Below are 21,740 nucleotides of genomic sequence, written 5' to 3'. Positions count from 1 at the left end.
CAGCTAGAGAGAAAAAGGTCACCTATAAAGGGAAACCCATCAGGCTAACGTCAGATTTCTCAACAGAAACCCTACAGGCCAGAAGAGAATGGCATGATATATGTAATACAATGAAACAGAAGGGCCTTGAACCAAGGATACTGTATCCAGCACGACTATCATTCAAATATGACGGTGGGATTAAACAATTCCCAGATAAACAAAAGCTGAGGGAATTTGCTTTCCACAAACCACCTCTACAGAACATCTTACAGGGACTGCTCTAGATGGGAGCACTCCTAGAAAGAGCACAGCACAAAACACCCAACATATGAAGAATCGAGGAGGAGGAACAAGAAGGGAGAGAAGAAAAGAATCTCCAGATAGTGTATATAACAGCTCAATAAGCGAGCTAAGTTAGGCAGTAAGATACTAAAGAGGCTAACCTTGAACCTTTGGTAACCACGAATTTAAAGCCTGCAATGGCAATAAGTACATATCTTTCAATAGTCACCCTAAATGTTAATGGGTTGAATGCACCAATCAAAAGACACAGAGTAACAGAATGGATAAAAAAGCAAGACCCATCTATATGCTGCTTACAAGAAACTCACCTCAAACCCAAAGACATGTACAGACTAAAAGTCAAGGGATGGAAAAACATATTTCAAGCAAACAACAGTGAGAAGAAAGCAGGGGTTGCAGTACTAATATCAGACAAAATAGACTTCAAAACAAAGAAAGTAACAAGAGATAAAGAAGGACACTACATAATGATAAAGGGCTCAGTCAAACAAGAGGATATAACCATTCTAAATATATATGCACCCAACACAGGAGCACCAGCATATGTGAAACAAATACTAACAGAACTAAAGGGGGATATAGACTGCAATGCATTCATTCTAGGAGACTTCAACACACCACTCACCCCAAAGGATAGATCCACTGGGCAAAAAATAAGTAAGGACACGGAAGCACTGAACAACACAGTAGAGCAGATGGACCTAATAGACATCTATAGAACTCTACATCCAAAAGCAGCGGGATATACATTCTTCTCAAGTGCACATGGAACATTCTCCAGAATAGACCACATACTAGGCCACAAAAAGAGCCTCAGAAAATTCCAAAAGATTGAAATCCTACCAACCAACTTTTCAGACCACAAAGGCATAAAACTAGAAATAAACTGTACAAAGAAAAGCAAAGAGGCTCACGAACACATGGAGGCTTAACAACACGCTCCTAAATAATCAATGGATCAATGACCAAATCAAAATGGAGATCCAGCAATATATGGAAACAAATGACAACAACAACACTAAGCCCCAACTTCTGTGGGACACAGCAAAAGCAGTCTTAAGAGGAAAGTATATAGCAATCCAAGCATATTTAAAAAAGGAAGAGCAATCCCAAATGAATGGTCTAATGTCACAATTATCGAAATTGGAAAAAGAAGAACAGATGAGGCCTAAGGTCAGCAGAAGGAGGGACATAATAAAGATCACAGAAGAAATAAATAAAATTGAGAAGAATAAAACAATAGCAAAAATCAATGAAACCAAGAGCTGGTTCTTCGAGAAAATAAACAAAATAGATAAGCCTCTAGCCAGACTTATTAAGAAGAAAAGAGAGTCAACACAAATCAACAGTATCAGAAACGAGAAAGGAAAAATCACGACGGACCCCACGGAAATGCAAAGAATTATTGGAGAATACTATGAAAACCTATATGCTAACAAGCTGGGAAACCTAGGAGAAATGGACAACTTCCTAGAAAAATATAACCTTCCAAGATTGACCCAGGAAGAAACAGAAAATCTAAACAGACCAATTACCAGCAACGAAATTGAAGCGGTAATCAAAAAACTACCAAAGAACAAAACCCCCGGGCCAGATGGATTTACCTCGGAATTTTATCAGACATACAGGGAAGACATAATACCCATTCTCCTTAAAGTTTTCCAAAAAATAGAGGAGGAGGGGATACTCCCAAACTCATTCTATGAAGCTAACATCACCCTAATACCAAAACCAGGCAAAGACCCCACCAAAAAAGAAAACTACAGACCAATATCCCTGATGAACGTAGATGCAAAAATACTCAACAAAATATTAGCAAACCGAATTCAAAAATACATCAAAAGGATCATACACCATGACCAAGTGGGATTCATTCCAGGGATGCAAGGATGGTACAACATTCGAAAGTCCATCAACATCATCCACCACATCAACAAAAAGAAAGACAAAAACCACATGATCATCTCCATAGATGCTGAAAAAGCATTTGACAAAGTTCAACATCCATTCATGTTAAAAACTCTCAGCAAAATGGGAATAGAGGGCAAGTACCTCAACATAATAAAGGCCATCTATGATAAACCCACAGCCAACATTATATTGAACAGCGAGAAGCTGAAAGCATTTCCTCTGAGATCGGGAACTAGACAGGGATGCCCACTCTCTCCACTGTTATTTAACATAGTACTGGAGGTCCTAGCCACGGCAATCAGACAAAATAAAGAAATACAAGGAATCCAGATTGGTAAAGAAGAAGTTAAACTGTCACTATTTGCAGATGACATGATACTGTACATAAAAAACCCTAAAGACTCCACCCCAAAACTACTAGAACTGATATCGGAATACAGCAAAGTTGCAGGATACAAAATCAACACACAGAAATCTGTGGCTTTCCTATATACTAACAATGAACCAACAGAGAGAGAAATCAGGAAAACAACTCCATTCACAATTGCATCCAAAAAAATAAAATACCTAGGAATAAACCTAACCAAAGAAGTGAAAGACTTATACTCTGAAAACTACAAGTCACTCTTAAGAGAAATTAAAGGGGACACTAACAGATGGAAACTCATCCCATGCTCGTGGCTAGGAAGAATTAATATCGTTAAAATGGCCATCCTGCCCAAAGCAATATACAGATTTGATGCAATCCCTATGAAACTACCAGCAACATTCTTCAATGAACTGGAACAAATAATTCAAAAATTCATATGGAAACACCAAAGACCCCGAATAGCCAAAGCAATCCTGAGAAAGAAGAATAAAGTAGGGGGGATCTCACTCCCCAACTTCAAGCTCTACTATAAAGCCATAGTAATCAAGACAATTTGGTACTGGCACAAGAGCAGAGCCACAGACCAATGGAACAGACTAGAGAATCCAGACATTAACCCAGACATATATGGTCAATTAATATTTGATAAAGGAGCCATGGACATACAATGGCGAAATGGCAGTCTCTTCAACAGGTGGTGCTGGCAAAACTGGACAGCTACATGTAGGAGAATGAAACTGGACCATTGTCTAACCCCATATACAAAAGTAAACTCAAAATGGATCAAAGACCTGAATGTAAGCCATGAAACCATTAAACTCCTGGAAGAAAACATAGGCGAAAACCTCTTAGACATAAACATGAGTGACCTCTTCTTGAACATATCTCCCCGGGCAAGGAAAACAACAGCAAAAATGAGTAAGTGGGACTATATTAAGCTGAAAAGCTTCTGTACAGCAAAAGACACCATCAATAGAACAAGAAGGATCCCTACAGTATGGGAGAATATATTTGAAAATGACAAATCCGATAAAGGCTTGACATCCAGAATATATAAGGAGCTCTCACGCCTCAACAAACAAAAAACAAATAACCCAATTAAAAAATGGGCAGAGGAACTGAACAGACAGTTCTCCAAAAAAGAAATACAGATGGCCAACAGACACATGAAAAGATGCTCCACATCGCTAATTATCAGAGAAATGCAAATTAAAACTACAATGAGGTATCACCTCACACCAGTAAGGATGGCTGCCATCCAAAAGACAAACAACAACAAATGTTGGCGAGGCTGTGGAGAAAGGGGAACCCTCCTACACTGCTGGTGGGAATGTAAGTTAGTTCAACCATTGTGGAAAGCAGTATGGAGGTACATCAAAATGCTCAAAACAGACTTACCATTTGACCCAGGAATTCCACTCCTAGGAATTTACCCTAAGAATGCAGCAATCAAGTTTGAGAAAGACAGATGCACCCCTATGTTTATTGCAGCACTATTTACAATAGCCAAGAATTGGAAGCAACCTAAATGTCCATCGATAGATGAATGGATAAAGAAGATGTGGTACATATACACAATTGAATACTACTCAACTATAAGAAAAGGGCAAATCCAATCATTTGCAGCAACATGGATGGAGCTGGAGGGTATTATGCTCAGTGAAACAAGCCAAGCGGAGAAAGAGAAATACCAAATGATTTCACTTATCTGTGGAATATAAGAACAAAGGAAAAACTGAAGGAACAAAACAGCACCAGAATCACAGAACTCAACAATGGACTAACAGGTACCAAAGGGAAAGGGACTGGGGAGGATGGGTGGGTAGGGAGGGATAAGGGGGGGAGAAGTAGGGGGGTATTAAGATTAACATGCATGGGGGGGTAGGAGAAAAGGGAGGGCTGTACAACACAGAGAAGGCAAGTAGTGATTCTACAACATTTTGCTATGCTGATGGACAGTGACTGTAAAGGGGTTTATAGGGGAGACCTGGTATAGGGGAGAGCCTAGTAAACATAATATTCGTCATGTAAGTGTAGATTAGTGATAGCAAAAAAAAAAAAAAAAAAAAAAAAAAAAAGGGCAGTTCCTGTGTGGTAACCTCCAACGAGTTCTACACAAGGGTATAAAGGGCATATAAAAGTGTAGGCAAAGGGTCTGTTTGTGTTTATACAGAGGATCAAAGCCTAATTGGGCTACCCCGAAAATGAACTAAGATACGATATGAAAAAGAACTTCCAACATCTGCACCCTCTGGAAGACTCATGCCAGAAGATGATCATCAGAAAACCCCAACAAAGATCCACGCACTGCTACAGCTGTAGATGCACTCATCCCACCAGTTCCTGGACCTGCCATGGGAATGAGGAAGGAGATATCTAAGCTGGCCTGTGCATACAGTAAAACAACAAAATTGGACTGGATCTATACTGTTGGAGCTCAACCAAGAATTTGGAGAAGTGCAAATTGTAGCGCTCCAAAGTCTTAAAACTACAAACTATTTATTGTTAAAAGAACATATGGCATGTGAACAGTCCCCAGGAATGGGTTGTTTTAATTTGTCTGATTTCTCTCAGACTGTTCAAGTTCAGTTGGACAATATCCACCATATCATAGATAAGTTTTCACAAATGCCTAAGGTGCCTAACTGGTTTTCTTGGTTTCACTGCAGATGGCTGGTAATTACAGATATGCTTTGGTTATGTAACTATACTCCTATTATGTTAATGTGTGTGTGCAATTTAAGTAGTAGCTTAAAACCTATACATGCTGAAGTTACTCTACAAGAAGATATGTCAAGGAAATAATCAATCTTCCCATGTTTTCTTCCGCCTGCTACTTCTATAGCTTTTCTTCTTCCTTCCTAATTACAACCCTTAAATAGAATTCGTGCCTCATATCAAATTTACCGAGTATCATAATTCTTCCAAGTGGTAAAGATACCTCAAGACAAATGCTGGGCATAGAAGCCACAGGGCATAAATATGCAAAGAAGTAAAAAGCTAACTTTTTCAAACAATAAGGCTTCTCTCTCACTTACCAACTTCACATTTCCCTGTATGGCCCCGGAAGATGACTGGTTAGCCAGAGACGGGTAAGATTCCTCAAGGAAGGAACAACCTAAGACAGGCACAGTCGCAGGGGGGCCATCAGGTGAGAAATTGGGGATCAACAGAGGTGAGGCTTAGAACCTCACCCCCCCGTTCTGAGAGAAATCTTCTGCATACGTGGATGTTTTATTGCCCTGGTCTAGCTTGGATTAACACATAGTCTACAGGCACACACCTGATCATCTACATGTGCTCTCTTACAACACTAAACTATGTTTTCTACCTTTATCTTGTATCTACCTACCACTTCAGCATTTTATTAAAAATAATAATAATAAAGAGAGAAATGTGGTATCCACATATAAATCAAGTATAAAAACCAAATCAGTATTCATATTTGAACTGACTGTTTATAGTTCATAATGCATGAGCAAAACCGAAAGTTTCTGTGATGACTGCCCTTGTACTGTTCACTATGTAACTTATTCATTATGTAAGAATTTGTTCTACATGTAAAAACTTGTTTGTTATGCCTCAGAAGATTGGAGACTGACAAAAATTAGGCTTGGGGTGGAATAATGATTGTGCATTGAGCATTGACTCCCCTATACAGAATTTTATTGTCGTTAACAACCATTTGATCAATAAATATGAGAGATGCCCTCACAAAAAAAAAAAAAAAAAAAAGGACAGACTTCCAATGGTAAAATAAATTAGTAACCGGGATGTAATGTATAGCATAAGGAATATAGTCAAGATATTGTAACAGCCTGGTAGGGTGATAGCTGGAACCTAGAATTATGTATATAAATGTTCTACCACTGTGTTGTACACTTGAAACTCATGTAATGTAATACTGTGTGTCAACTACCCTTCAATAAAAAATAATTATTAATTAAAAAAAAAAAAAAAAAAAAGAAGTGAGATTCTAGATATATTATTAATGAACTGTCAACAGGCCATGCTGATAGCTTCTAAATGGGGTGTGAGGGAAAAAAAGTTTTCAGAACTCCAACTTTTTAGCCTAAGCAACTGGAAAGACAGAGTTGTTATGAAATGGGATAAAGAAAACTACAGAAGAATGGATGGGTAGAAGCAGAAACCAGGAGTTTGATTTTACAGATGTTCAGGCTAAGATGCCTGTTAGACACGCAAGTAAAAATATCTGATATGTAGCTGGATATACAAATCTGGAGTTCAGGAGGACAGCCAGACTACATATTTAAATGTGGACGTCATTAGCAGACAGGAGGCATTTAAAGTCATAGTTCTGGATAAGTTTAGAGAAATGATTTGTAATGTTCTATTTTGTCAGCTGGTGATATGTACATAGGTGATTATTACTATCATTATTTTTGTTATTTATGTGTATTTCTTAAACTGGGTGATATGTACATTAGTGATTACTGATTACTTAAAGTGACACAGACAATATATTTTTATGTGTATATTTACTTCACACACAGAAAAGTTTAAAACAGTTTATCAAAAAGCACATCAGTTCAAAATGTTTATCATTTCCATTCTATCTTCATTTGTGAAATTTTTGAAACAGCTAATCCATCTGCATTTTCACTAAGCTTGTTTCATCAAAAATTCTGAATTCTCTTTATTTATCTTTAGTGCAATGTACTGAAGACACCAAAATATAAACAGCTGGTTATGAAAAATTACATCTGCAGGGCACTTTATAAGTTGAAAATCACTTTTCATGTATCATCTCATTCAGAGGACAACTTTAAAATGAGAAAACTGAAATTCAAAAAGCTTGACTGATTTGACCAATGTCACAAAGCTAATAAATGGCAGAACCAAAGCTCAACCTAAGCTGTTCCACTGAAGATCTGTTCTCACTTAGTCATTTGTCTTATACTGGTATCTCCAGGATAAAGCTAGCAGAGATGAATTTACTGTTGTCTTATTCTCCAAGAGATTGCCAATAACTGTTAAAAAGTTTAAATAAAAGGAAGATGAAAAATAGGTATTTTGCTACTGAGAGGACAGCCTAAGAACAGCAGTGACCATGGGCTTGTGCAGTTCTAAGCTTCATATTCCTGCCTCCAGGGGGCGCCATCTATAAATTGTAGATGGAGGTAGAAGAAAACAGTGAAAAGAGGTCTTCAGCCTATAAAGTCTATTCCCCACCCTTCCTTTTCTCCAATTTCACAGAAACCTGAATGAAGGAAGGCGTTAGATCAAAATAATTAGTAGAAAGCTGGTGCTTTTCTGTGAACTCTGCAGAAGACACTAGAAGCAACTGATAGTGGAGAGGAGCAGGGAAACAAATGCAACTCAATTCGGAAGTATTTGGAAAGGCTTAGAGAAAAGAAATAGATACCAGGAAAAGTTATTATGGAAAAAGAAAGAACTGCTGGATTTCTATTTAAGCACTGATAATTTGGTATTCTATTTTTATCAATGCAACAAACATGAACTAAAGGAACTACTTAAATGTAAGTCAATAATCATGATGAAAAATAAGAAAAAAGTTGCCTCTGTGAATCAAACCATCCTTAAACAGAATTATGGCCTGATCGAAGAATAAAGACTATGTCAAATAAGTGTTTTCATACTTGGCTTAGACAAAGAAGGGCATTTCACCATAAGTACATATTTAGTCACTTGCTAGGCACTACTTTTTTTCCTATTTTACCTCAATTCAATTTAAAATGATACAGACAATTTGCATCTATCACTGAAAGTCAAACATTTCTTCTTCCAGAAAAACAGGTGTTCTGAAGAATTCATAAATGCAAAAACAATCATTAGTCAGATTGATAGAAAAGACACAAAAATGACAGCTACCTTTTATAAGTCCAGCTGCCCCAAATATTGCATTTTACTGATATTTTCTGATTGATATTCTCCTTCCATAACCTGTCTAGTGTGCAAGGAAACTAAAAGGCATAGTTTTTTTTTCTCTTTTACAGAAATCATGTATCAGTGATAGCCAATACATAGCTATGCCAAGATTCAAACACATAGCATGTTAATCAAACGTTCAAATATAAAAGCTTATTAAGCCATAGATTATCTCAAAAGAGAAAACAAATATAGGTAGGCAAAGACACTATGGAAGGCAGAAAAATTAAAATAGTTGATAATAGGGTAACACACTATCACAGTAAAAGTACTGAAGGTATCATTTATATGTTTTTTTTTAAAAGAGCAAAAGTAACTTAATCCAAGTTAGTAGTTATTGGCTAAAACATATATATAATATATATTATATATATATATATATATATAAAACTTTGCATTTTAAGTTCTCTGATAGGCTATGGTTGGCAATAATTTGTATTCAAAAATTATTTGAAAACCTAAATAAATTCAGGACTGAGCTACAAAAGAAAGAAATCAAATTTGTTTCTAAAAATGGCACCAAGTACTTTCACAACTCATAAAATGAAATTACTACTACTTTTGATTCCAGGCCAGTTCCATCTTTGGTCTTTTATCAAAAGGCAACATGTCATTGACAGAAAATAGTGACTTTATAAAATAAACACTCTTTCCCTCAAGGAATTAAAGGAAGGTACTAAATCTGAGTACATCTATTCTATCCTATTCTAATTCCCAGAGCCCTCATCAACTGATTTTTAAGGATAAAGAAAATATGTTTATAGACTTACTCAAAGCCAAATTGCTTGGGAATAGCCAACTGCTCCATGGCTTCAAGCTGGGCCTTGCTTTTCCTAGATTGAAAACGCCTGATAGTTCATACCAACACTCCAATCCTTGCTTGGTTCCATTCCTTCTTAGTATTAAAGGTTACTGGATAGTTAATATGACTCATAATATAACTGCCTGATACCAAAGAGTCAATAATTCATGACAACTTTTAAGTAGGCTGTGTTGTACTAGTCAACTTCTAGAACAATGGGGGTAACTCAGTGAATCCAATTCCCCTAGAATTCCTCCAGCCCATAAAAGAGATTTCTGCAAAACAAAGAAGTTTTATACTGTCCATTATCAATTTAAAAAAACAAAAATAGAAACCAAAAAACTTCTAACTGCTGAAAAGTTTTGGAATTTTTGCCATAGCTGAAGAGAATTTTCAAAAGACGTTATGTTTCAGGTACTGTGAATTTGGGAGAGTATGAGGATTATAAGCAGATGGGTTTTTACCTCCCCTTAACATGATAACATATAATTTCCCTATCCATGGAATTGGCCTTGATTATATTTACTGATTGGTCATTAAAACAAGACCTCAACAAATGTATCTAAAAAACTCATATAAATCACTATTTTTATATTTCATTTACTTTATAACATTAGAGAGGGTAGACAGTGAAGGAAAAGTAAGGGCTTTGGAGTCTGACACATCTAAGTTCAAATTCTGGCTCTACTTAGTCAAAGTGTATGGTCAAAGGTCAGTTATTTATCCCACCTAAATCTCAGATCCCTCTTATGCAAAATGGGAATAAATTTCTCTTTTATATATAAGCATTAAACTTAACACTATATGTAAAATCTTTAGCCTAGTGCCCTGATTACAGCAAGTCCATCAAATGCATCCATTTCTGACACCTCTTTAGACTGCAGTGATCTCAGTTTAAGTGTTCTTTGCCACAACTCCTCAACTCTACCCCATCTTCCAACCACACATACGACTTATCTATAAGTACAAAAGAAATATAAGGGCTAGTTCATGAAACTCTTTTAAATAAGAAATACTAACTTTTAATTTACTATTATACAGTACTAACTTACTATTATACAATAAGTAGTATTAATTAACCCCTTTAGCAGAATGTAGGTATTACTTATGATTAATCTTGATTACACCTGAACTCATGAACTAAGAACCCTATTTCATTAACTTGAACATTGCCACAGTCAAGAGTGAGCATTAATATTTAAAACATAGGTATATTTTCAATAAAAGAAATATTCCCTTTAACTTTTAAAAGCTACGGTCAGATTAGATGAGGAGCAATTTACAGACATAGCAACAATACACAGAGTCAGTTGAAGACATTTATCTGCCATTAGCTGAGATGAGCGAGAGAGGGGGGACTGCCCTGTGCCCATGTTTAGGTCTCACCACATTCTCCAATGAAAGAGCCAACAGCTCTGCTGTTCCTAGACCTCGCTATTCCCTGATGATAGGCTTGGCCAACCCTGGACAGGTACACATCAGGAAAAGGAAAACATCAGAATCACCTTCGGATGAATAGATTTCAGCTATAAAGGATGGGCTCCAGAGTTAACAGATGTGGACTATATCCTGACTTTGCCGTTTCCTAGTTGTGTAGCCTTGGGCAATTTCTTAACAATCTGCATATCTATAATTTGGGAATAAAATGTATGGCTGTTTTAAGGATTACATGAGAATACTGTATATTAGGCAGATAACAATGCCATAAACACTTGCTTCTCCATTATGAGTCTGGCTGGCACACCCTGTCCCCTCCTTGATGACCATTTCCTTTTAGGAAATGGTGAAAATCAGACCTGGGCTTTTCCCAACGGTGCCTCAAAGGGATTATCTGGGAAACCCTGCATATCATATTCTCCTTGTGAAAATTCATAATGCACATTAGGAAATTAAAAGCTCAGAAAAGTCTCAGAGTAAAGAAACCTATTTGATTTTGTTTAACTTGTTGTTTTCTAAGTTTATTTGGTCCTTTGTTTTTCACAATACTTATTCCACTTCGCACCTTGAAAAATGTTACTCCAGCCAACAAGCTTAAAAAATTGCTAAGGTGTGGGGGATGGGGGATAGTAAAACACTCCACAAAATCTCATCCTTTCCCAGGTCACAAAAATTTTCGAAAAGCCCCTAAGAATACTTGTTTTGTGCCACAGATGTATTTTTAAGATGTATTTCCATAAAGTGACCATTTTCAACCATTCTCTGAAACCCTATACACTCTTAAAAACTGAGGATGGAGGACTGGGGATTACAAAGGGGCACAGGAAACTTTTGTGAGTGATGGATATGCCCATTTTCTTGACTGAGGTGATAGATGGTGTGATGGTTAAATTTTATGTGTCTTCTTGGCTAGGCTGTGATATCAGTTGTTTGGTCAAACATTATCTAGATGTTAATGGGGTAACATTTTTCTACACTCAGTTGACTTTAAATAAAGCACATTAATCTCAATAACATCAAGGGGCTCCATCTAATTGGTTGAAGACTTTAAGAGCAAAAACTAAAGTTTCCTGGAGAAGAAAGAATTATGCCTCAAGACTGTACAGAGATCCTGCCTGATTTTCTGAGAAATCCTGCCAACCTGCCCTACAAATTTCAGGGTCCAGGCTGCAATGTCAACTCTTACCTGAATTTCCAGCCTATAGAATTCAGACTTAACAGTAATCACAACTTGACAGTATCAAAACTTATTATTATTAAGCTTTGTATATGGACAATTTACTGTATATCACTGTATCTCAAAAATTACTGAGAATCTCAAAGAGCTTTTGTCTATATGGTTCTCTCCACTGATATGTAATGAATTAGAAAATAGCACTATAAAATTTTTAAAGTATTTAATGTAAGTAATATACTATATATATAATATATAAAAATATTTTAATATATTGTTCATATTTTTATTTTTAAAAGGAGTATTTTCTAAAACAAAACAAATGGTGAGAAGAGTAGTATTTTTAAATATTTTTGCAAATCTCTTCACTGTTGGCTTAAAAGAAGACAATTGGATTTTTATATCTGCCTTAGAACTCTATATATTATGCTATGTTGTATTGGTTTAAGTATATAAGGAAACTCTAGCCTCAATCAGATGTATAGCCAGGAAATGGAGAAGGGTTTCAAACACCTTTAGTCCATTCTTCTTTGGTAACACACCACAACTTGACAGTGGTTTCTTAAAAATCGGTTTCAATGTGGAAGCTGAAACTATACCAACACATTTTCAGACACTTTTTCATTAGAAGCCTATTGATCAATCTTGAATTTTTTATCGATCTTTTACTTATATATTGCCGTATCATACATTGGTTTTCAGAAAATATTGATTCAGAGCTACTCAGCTCTTCCAAATATTGACATATTATCAAAAAATCATATTGATTAACAGTATCACCAACAACCTTATCAGAAAAGTCTTTACATATTGCAAAATTTCAAGCTTGTGGCAAACACAAATTTTCCAAAACTCTAATTTTCACTTCAAAGTTCAAATTTCATCATCACCAACAAATGCTGTCAGTCATTTTCCTTGAAATGATAAGCTTACTTTATCCATTTTCAAGGAAATGTGTGCCAACTACCCAAGTCTGAATAACTATAGTTTTTCTGTCAGAAACAGCACTTTCAGTGATAAGACACATAAGTCCTAAGGATATCATGTATAGCATGGTGGCTGCAATTAATAATACCGTTTGTATTTTTGGAAGTTGCTAAGAAAGTAGCACACAAAGTTCTTGTCACAAGGAAAAAAATAAAAATTATAACTATATGGTGATCATAGTGTTAACTAGGCTTCTCATGGTGATCTTTTTGCAATATAAACAAATGCCAAATCATTATGTTGTATACCTGAAGGTTACATAATGTTATATGTCAGTTATATCCACCCAAATTTTTTTAAATAATTTTTTTTTATTTTAAAAGTTCAAATGCTGTTCCATATAAAAACATGGCAAATTTGTCTCATAAATGTTTCTCAAGACAATAATCATAATTCAGTATATGGCACAGGTGCTATATGGTATGTCCCATTTTTGTCATACAATATTAAAAAGACATACACTTCAAGGTCAAAATTTACTAAATTTAATACTTTTGCTCACTTTTTCTTAAGTGAGACTGGCATTTTTTTTCTTCTTTGTTGCAAGCACATGGTGGAGAATAATGCAATGACTGCCAGTACAGCTTAACGCTGTCACCTTGTTTCACACTGAGGCATCAAGAATTTAAGTCTGACCCTGCTTGTGCATCATCAGTGCAAATGCAACGTGGTGAAACAGCTAAGAACATCTTAGCCTTAGTAAGAAAGTTGTTTTGATCTCACAGACCTCCTGCAAAAGTCCCAGGGACCCCAGAAGGCCGCTTCCTTAAATACATTACACTTAGATGCTAAAAGGATAATAGAAATATTAATAGCTCCACAATTTGCATAAGGAGGAGCATTCTTGAGTAGAAATAGAGAGCTGAGGAACTTGACTCAAAGCTGCAAGTGCACAGCAAGTTCATCTTATGTTTATTAGAAGGGATAAATTTATGTTACTGGACATTAATCAGATAAATTTACATATTATTCTGATTATCATGGACAGTCTATATGAGTTCATTATTAAGGAGCTTCATAACTAAATTTCTAAACTACTTTCTGAAAACTAAATGGTACTTTAAACACTTTCTTCAATGTGAAACTGAGCAGAAACAGTTGATAAGCTTTAAAATGGCCCACTTTTTCAGTTTAAACACAGCTAAATAATAGTCATTTGATTCATAATGCCAGAAAATTGTAATTTAAGTGAAATTTACCACATATAATATTGGGACAAATGTTTAATAATCACGTATCTTCTGGTTTTCATAGTTAGGCTCTTGAAAGGTACACTGGGAGAGAGTAATACTGACATTCAAATTCAATGACCACGAATGACTCATTTCAATAAAAATAGTTGTCCTCTGATGGAATCAAGAAGAGTGTCAATCATAGGCAAAAACAAAAACAAAAACAAAAAACCCAAATGTTGATCTATGAACTATTTAAAATAAACTACAGTGAGTGTATATAAACATTTACCAAAAAACATCTTCACAATACTTAAATTCTAGTTATGGAATCATACATCCTAGTGATCCATGGCATAAAATTGCATTTCCAGCCACACAACTGAAATTGTATAAAACCAAAATGAAAATAAAGGGCAACTTACTCGATCCGCTAATCCTCCAGGAACTATAGTCCTCACAACCACGCCACTTGATTTTCCTCCAACTATTCCAAAACCTAACCCAGTGCCATCATTAATGAGCTCAACATCTTCAATATGGCCCCAACGAACCTACACATGAATGAATGGCAAGAGCCAAAGCGTTAGTAAAACACACAGATTCTTAGCTGTTGCCCAATACAGTAATTACTAAAGTAACAGGTATACAACAAATTGAACATCCATACAATTAATCAAGGCAACTTTCTGGAGGCTAGGAGATACGTAAAGATGATCAGATGGCCCCTGCCCTGAAGGATCTTATAATCCAGTAGAGACAAACTAAAACACAAGTAATTAATACAAGATAACATGGAATCAGATGACATATAGCTCTAATAAACTAAAACACAAGTAATTAAAATACAAGACAACATGAAATCAGACGACACATAGCTCTAAGAGGACAGAAACATGTCTGTCTCATTCTCCAGTCTATGCCCAATATTAGCACAATGTCCAGCACATAAGTAGGAAACAATAAATATGTGTTTACTCAAATTGAATAAGAATCACAAAATATAAAGATTTGGGCAGTGGACAGAGACAAGAAGTCAAATTCAATGAGCAATTCTGGAAAGCTTCAAGGAAAAAGTAGCATTTTAATTGCACTACAGAGACAAAAAAAGACATTCAAGCAAAAGCAAAAATGTAAGGGCAAAGCTGGGCCAGATAACAGAATGGGTCAAGGATATGGTCAAATAAAAGATTGGATTTAATTGGATGAGTGAATGGGAATAACTGAAAATGTTAGAAGAAAGGACAGGAACAAAGCACTGGTTTAGGAAGATTAATCTGACAGCAATGTGAAGAATAAAATGGTGAGAAGGACACAAAGTGAAGGGACTAACTTGGCCAACTCCCATGAGGGAGAGGCAGGTAGGCCTGAATAGGGATACTAGCGACAGGATTATTCAAATGAGACCAAAAGACAACTATTTTTCCTCTAACTAGCAGCTTTCATCAGAAATGTGCATTAAATTAACATAATCTAACTGCAGAAGCAAATTCTCCCTCTCAAGATCATTAGGGCATATTTATTTAATTAGCTTTTCTATTATACTATACTGTACTGGAAAGTTACTATGCAATGTTAAAATAACTAGGAATATTGGGATGCTTAATAAATTCATATCTGGAACAGTATCTATTATCTGGGAAGAAACATTTACTAAAAATATTCATAGAGCTTTTACTCTGTACCAAACACCTTACGTAATTCTTCACATGCATTTTCATTTAATTTTTATGATGTCTCTGGCTAAGTAGACATTATTAGTAGTTCCAAGTAACAAATGAAGAAACGGAGGTGCGGAGAAGTCAAGGAACCTGGCCAGTATGACACAGCTAGAAAATGGAACAACTGGACTTGAACCCATCTTAGCTGATCCAGAGCTCTTGTTCTTAAACACTATGCTAAGCAATTTCCCATTTTGTTCAGTCTATTTATTATGTAAATATTACTGATTACAAGGAAAATGTCTATACATTAATTTGTGTTATGACCTTGCACTGTACCCAGTCTGTCTTTCATCCCAATGAATGAAAATTAAATAAATCAGTGAGCACTTAGTGTTATAAGAAAATAAGATTATAGCTTGCATTCTGAAAATGCAGGCCAAAATCTGTCAAATAAAGCACGTTTAGATTCCCAAAAAAGACATATTCTTTTTTTTTTAAATTGTTCGGCACACAACCTTACACTGAAAAAAAGAAAAACTTCTATAATTTTGTAGTATCAATAATCTAGTCATAAACACCCAATATAATTTACAAAAATAATTATATTGTATTGTGTTTCTGAAATAAATAACCAAATCTTACTTAAGATACTCAACTGTAAATCTCCAATAAAAACTCTCAGCTTAATTAACTGGCTATGTCACCAAGGAAAATAAGACTCTTCCCATCACCAAATAAGTTATAACTAATATAACAATTTGTCCTCTATATTAAATAATAATCTTAAATAAGTAGAACCACAGGACATTGAAATAACAAAACAAAAACCCTTCATGAACTACCTTATTTACAATGCTAAAGTTACATTTGGAGATAATGATCATCTTCTCTTAAACTATGACAAGTAAAATGACACCTTTTAAATGCCTTTATACTTCTTAAAATCAATTGTATAATTGAAAATTAAATATTTTTCAAAATTTGCAACTCACTGTTTCAGGCACAGTGGTGTCAGCAAGGCTGGTATTAGTACTGCTTTTTGTGTGGACTGGTTCCCTGGCCACAACCAGACGCAAAGATCCAGTGGTCTGTTGCAATAATGCAATTGCTTGTTGATGGGAAATGTACTGATCCAGTGGTGTGTCATTAATAGCCAATATTTGGTCATTTTCCTTTAATCTTTTATCCCTTTATGAAATAAGAAAAAAAATTTTGTTTTATGTGATGTAATACCCTGAGTTTTAAAAATCTATTATATTCACCTTAAGCAGTTTGCTTCTTATGGTTACTACTTCACTTAGTACATTTATTCAAATAATTAATATATAACAGGGCTCTTCAGAGCACTTTTCATTAAAGCACTTTTTAAGCTAATTAATCAATTAAGTGGTGCATCCCTAAACTCTCTCTCAAACACACAAACACACACACATATTTTAAAAGTCATTTGGGCAGAAAAATAAGCAAAAACAATGTATAGGGCCCCCACTGCCAGGGTATGCAAGCATGGACACTGACCCCATTTCTGTACCAACTCTGTGCTCCTAAACCCCTTCCAATCTGACTTTAACATCTACTACACCAGGATAACTAATTTCTCAAATTCACCAATAACCTCCTCTCTAGCAGATTCACACCATCATCACCACTGTCCTTCACTTTTCCACTGTTTGTTAACAGAGGCCGCACTCTCCTTGAAAATCGATAGAGATTACTTACCAATCTGTATCTAAGTCCTTCTCTCTATCTCAATCACCAATCTCCCAACTCCTAGCCAAGGTAAAAACCACTATTTTTTAAAAGACACTAGTAAAATCTTAAGGAAGAAAAGCACTATTACAGTTAATATTTACTGAGCATTTACTATGAGCCAGGTATTATGCTAAATGCTTCTCACTTAATCTTCAAAATCACCTTTTAATTTTACATGCAAGAAATGAAAGCCAGGACATATTTAGCATCTTATCTGAAGTAGTGCTGACTGTGAAGCACTCTTTAACTTTAGTGCTGCTAACAGTAGGATTTACTGTATTTGACTTTAGTCCCCAAACACTACTCTTCCTCTTCCTGTTTCTCCATTATCACGATTCTTCCTTATCCTTCCTTATCTCTCTTGTATCCACCCATCTTCTCCTTTCCATTCCCAACGTCAACCATCCAGTGGAGATCCTTATCTAATACCTAAAACTTCATTTGCAAAATCCCTCAAGGTTTATTTCTCTAGGCTCTCTTCAAGCTGGTATTTCCCAACTCAAAAATGTATAATGATTATGGTTATTGACCAAAAAGGAGAGTCAAAGGAAAGAAAACAACACTTGTTATGATTGTTCCATTAAATAACATTTGTAAGCTTCAAAATACAAAATTCTCCCTGAGAAGGGATATATCTCAGAACAGAGAATTCTAATTCATAAATTTAGAATTGTGAAAATTCTATTATATTGCCCTTATGTTTCTGCTATCACAGCAGATTCAGCAAAACTTTATCATGGACCAGAATTGGGAACTTCTGACCTCTAGGGCACAGTGTAAACTTGGTTGGTATTTGAAGGCCTCTACATTTGGTCCCAAAGCACTCTTCCAACTTGGCTTCCTCCCAACGTAAACCCCTTTCCAACTATTCTTATCTACTCTTTCCCATTCAAACATGTCTGGCATTTCCTGCTGCTGTGTAAATGGTTTTCTCCATCTCTAATGCTTTTCTACTCTGCTCAGCCAAATTCAGTCCACCCTCCACAGTCCAGCTGAGTGTCTCTGTGCCTGTCTCGTTCTCCTTATCACAATTCTCTGAATCACTCATTTAACACTCATTGAATATTCATTTCTACTAAGTATGCTAGTTAAATCCTCCCTAGTACATTTTAAGTTTTCTGAGGACAGGGACTCAAATGTTTTAGTTTGTCCTTTGGAACTAGCACGTGGATATTTCAATTTTTGATGCCAAATTTTGGGTAACTCTCACAACAGATCATGTAGCACTAAAAATATTACTTAACTTTTCATTAAGAAAGGCCTATGTTATATTAAGAGATAGTAAGATGCAAAACTGTATATATGCTATGGCCTTGTTTCTTTATAAAAAGAAAATATTCTTATATATTTCCTAGTTGTCTCAGGGTGGTCAAGGTCCAATAGGCTGAGGAGGTTGTTTATTATGTTTCTGTATTTTATAATTTTCTATTATATGCATGTATTATTTTCATAATTTTGAAATGTACATATTTCTTTCATTAAGAATGTTGCTTGTGATTTTTCCTTAAACCTAAAGAAGCATTCATTTCTCAATGATCACTATAGGACAATATCCTGGAATCACTTCCATTTTCCCATCTCCAGTGTCCTCTTGTCTTTAACTTCCTCACCAAAATTCCTATTCACAGCTTGTTCATGAAAGGGAATCTCTTAATTAATCCCAAATGAATGAGTTATTATTAAATCTTTTCAACCCTGATGTAACTCATTTTGCATAAGTCAGTCTCTAATTTACTTATACTAAAATTTTCTATTTTCTGGAAATCAATCTATTTTATTCTGTCTTTCCTTCTACCTAATAGTCTTCCAGGATACCTTTTTTCTTTCCAGTTAGTATCTTTTCAGGGAATATAAACTCAACCCAAGATAAACAAGGTGCAGAGGAGAGTTTACTGGAAAATATGCTATTGATGCATTCTAAAGTTGAATAGAATTAGCTTAACTGATATTATTATTTATAATTTAACTCACATTATTTATAAATATTCACACTTTCCATTCAAGGGTAGACCAGTTCTTGTCTCTCCATCATAATATTCCTTAATAAAGGATTTCTATGACTTTCAGAGCCAACAGGTCTTTGGGGACCTCCTAAAATAACCCAGTTCTATGTGGAAGGTGCTCAGAAGAAAGAATTGATCAAGATCATTTAACATGATCTAAAGGTTCTGCATGACTGGCCTCTACCTTTTTCCAGGGCTTTCTCACAGTCTTGCACTAAGTACGCACACGACGAGATAGACACCAGCCGCACTCCAAGGATAACAGCTGTATCCCAGCTCTCTCCCAGGGCTACCACTCAAGAGCCCCTTTATTCCTCTTCATGACACCCTCTGCTCTCTGCAGACCCCACTGTTTTCTCTCAAATTTCCCTTCAAGCCCACTGCCTCTGGGAAGCCACCTGACTCCTTAGCCCTTGGTCAAGAGTGTTTACTCCACACATTCAAATATCAAACTCCTCTTTTTAGAAGTGCTCATCTCAATTTGTAATTATAGACCTGTTAGTACAGAGTAACTGAGACATAAGGATTGACCACAAAAACAATGTACAACATTGAAACTACACTAAAAGCAACTGAATTTGTATACTTTGAAGTGGTGATGCTTATGTTATATGAATCATATCCTAATAATGACTTTTTCAAGTTAAAAAAATTGAAAAGTTGGACTAATCAAAGTTAATAGGCTTTTTGTCAAGAGACTTCATTGCCTTAAGTAAACTAATGTTATATGACCCTAAGTCCATGTTTCCCTGGATTGTCTAAATTCACCAGAATAGTCCTAGTTTATACCTGCTGTCTCAGTGCCATTAATAGCACACCCTCGCACTTCCTAAAGTATCCCAACTTGGACAATAAATTATGAGATTACCCTAATTATGTACACCCAATCTCCAAGAACAGGATAGTTTCTCAAATATATCTGACCACTGCTATGGTTCCTCAGACCATAGTTGAGGAAATACTGCATGACATGGCGGAATTCCAGATGCAAAGTCATGGAAATCCATTATTTCCAAATTTTCAGTTGGGGAGACTAGAACTGATCCCCCATGAATGGAGAATGAGAATTCAAAAATATATTATTGATTGAGAGTTTTTAATAATAGTACTACTTACCTTCCTATTATTCTGATAGGCAGTAGTAATTTACAAATAGTAATATAATGAATAATGTTAAATGAATAATAAACTAAAGACCTGAAATTATTAAATAGAGACAAAATATAAGGCTTGTACTTACCCCTTTAAAAAAAACACAAGGCACAAGTACCACAGAGGGGATCACATACACCTGAGGGAGCTTTAATTTACAGTAAGTGAAATAATCAAGAGCATGGTATGACTATCAAGCAAGCTGTTATAACCTTAAGCTCATAAACAGTAAGAGTATGCAGAATGCAAATTTCAACATTCCTAACAATCAGACCACAGCTAAAAATCATTACCAATTTTGAAAGTCTGGTTGAGAAGAAAGAGTACTAGTTTTGCAGTCAGTCTTGCAATCACATCATTGTTTCCAGTATTAATAGCTCTGTAACTACAGTTAACCACTAACTCTCTCAGAAACTCAGACTAGTCAGACTGCTGTCACCTGTACATGTGAGAGTATTTGCAGAAGGTTTGACAAATACATAAGAGGGTAAGTGTTAGCTGCTATGGTTATTGTTTTTCTTACTAGTTACTTATCCTCTTTATAATAATGTTTCCAGAATTGTCAGAAAAAAATTAGCAAAATGAACATTTTCCTCACCTGTCTGCTATACTCCCTGGCTGTACTTCCTTCACAAAGATATCAACTTCTCCCAGGTTTTGACTTCTGATGGCCACCACACTGAATCCAAGGCCTCCATAGGAAGGCCGTTCTATATCTATATACTCAATTTGCCGGCCCTAATGAAGGGAGATTAAAAAACAGAAAAAAAAAAAAGTCAGTGAAGTACATATAACCAACAGACACTTTCCAAAGAACTGTAATTATTATTTTGTAAATAGCACAAAAACAGTTTCTCCTAAGTCGTTTCTATAAAACCAGATAAACTCAGCATTTCAGTAATTGTTTCTGGAAATCCTCTCACTTGATTATTTTTAGTAGAAAATAATTTAAGAGGGGATGTGCAGTGTTCTGCAACCTCAGGGAATCAGAGAGGTATTTTCACACTTCATTGACGTGATGAGATGAATTCCAAACTGAATGAAAATTCCTGAGAAAAGTGTCCTTTCCCATAGTAAATTCTAAGTTACTTTTTACATTGAATTTCTCTAAATTCTCAATG

General features: G+C 35.5%; 1 protein-coding gene across 8 annotated transcripts in view; it reads right to left on the bottom strand.

Moving 5' to 3' along the window:
* Positions 1-21,740, bottom strand: part of PATJ (PATJ crumbs cell polarity complex component) — a 392,045-nt gene that overhangs the window by 357,903 nt on the left and 12,402 nt on the right. For all 8 annotated transcript variants that reach the window (XM_057500268.1, XM_036911254.2, XM_057500269.1 and 5 more), the window contains exons 5-7: positions 21,218-21,357; positions 16,705-16,900; positions 14,474-14,602 (exon numbers count right to left, since the gene is read on the bottom strand). In XM_057500268.1, the coding sequence (XP_057356251.1) occupies positions 14,474-14,602; positions 16,705-16,900; positions 21,218-21,357 (465 nt within the window). The remainder of the gene's footprint in view (positions 1-14,473; positions 14,603-16,704; positions 16,901-21,217; positions 21,358-21,740) is intronic.

This window comes from Manis pentadactyla, chromosome 4 (assembly GCF_030020395.1).
Source record: "Manis pentadactyla isolate mManPen7 chromosome 4, mManPen7.hap1, whole genome shotgun sequence".
NCBI classification, from domain to species: Eukaryota; Metazoa; Chordata; class Mammalia; order Pholidota; family Manidae; genus Manis; species Manis pentadactyla.
The sequence above is the reverse complement of the archived record's forward strand: the minus strand, read 5'-3'. Positions and strand labels throughout refer to the sequence as shown.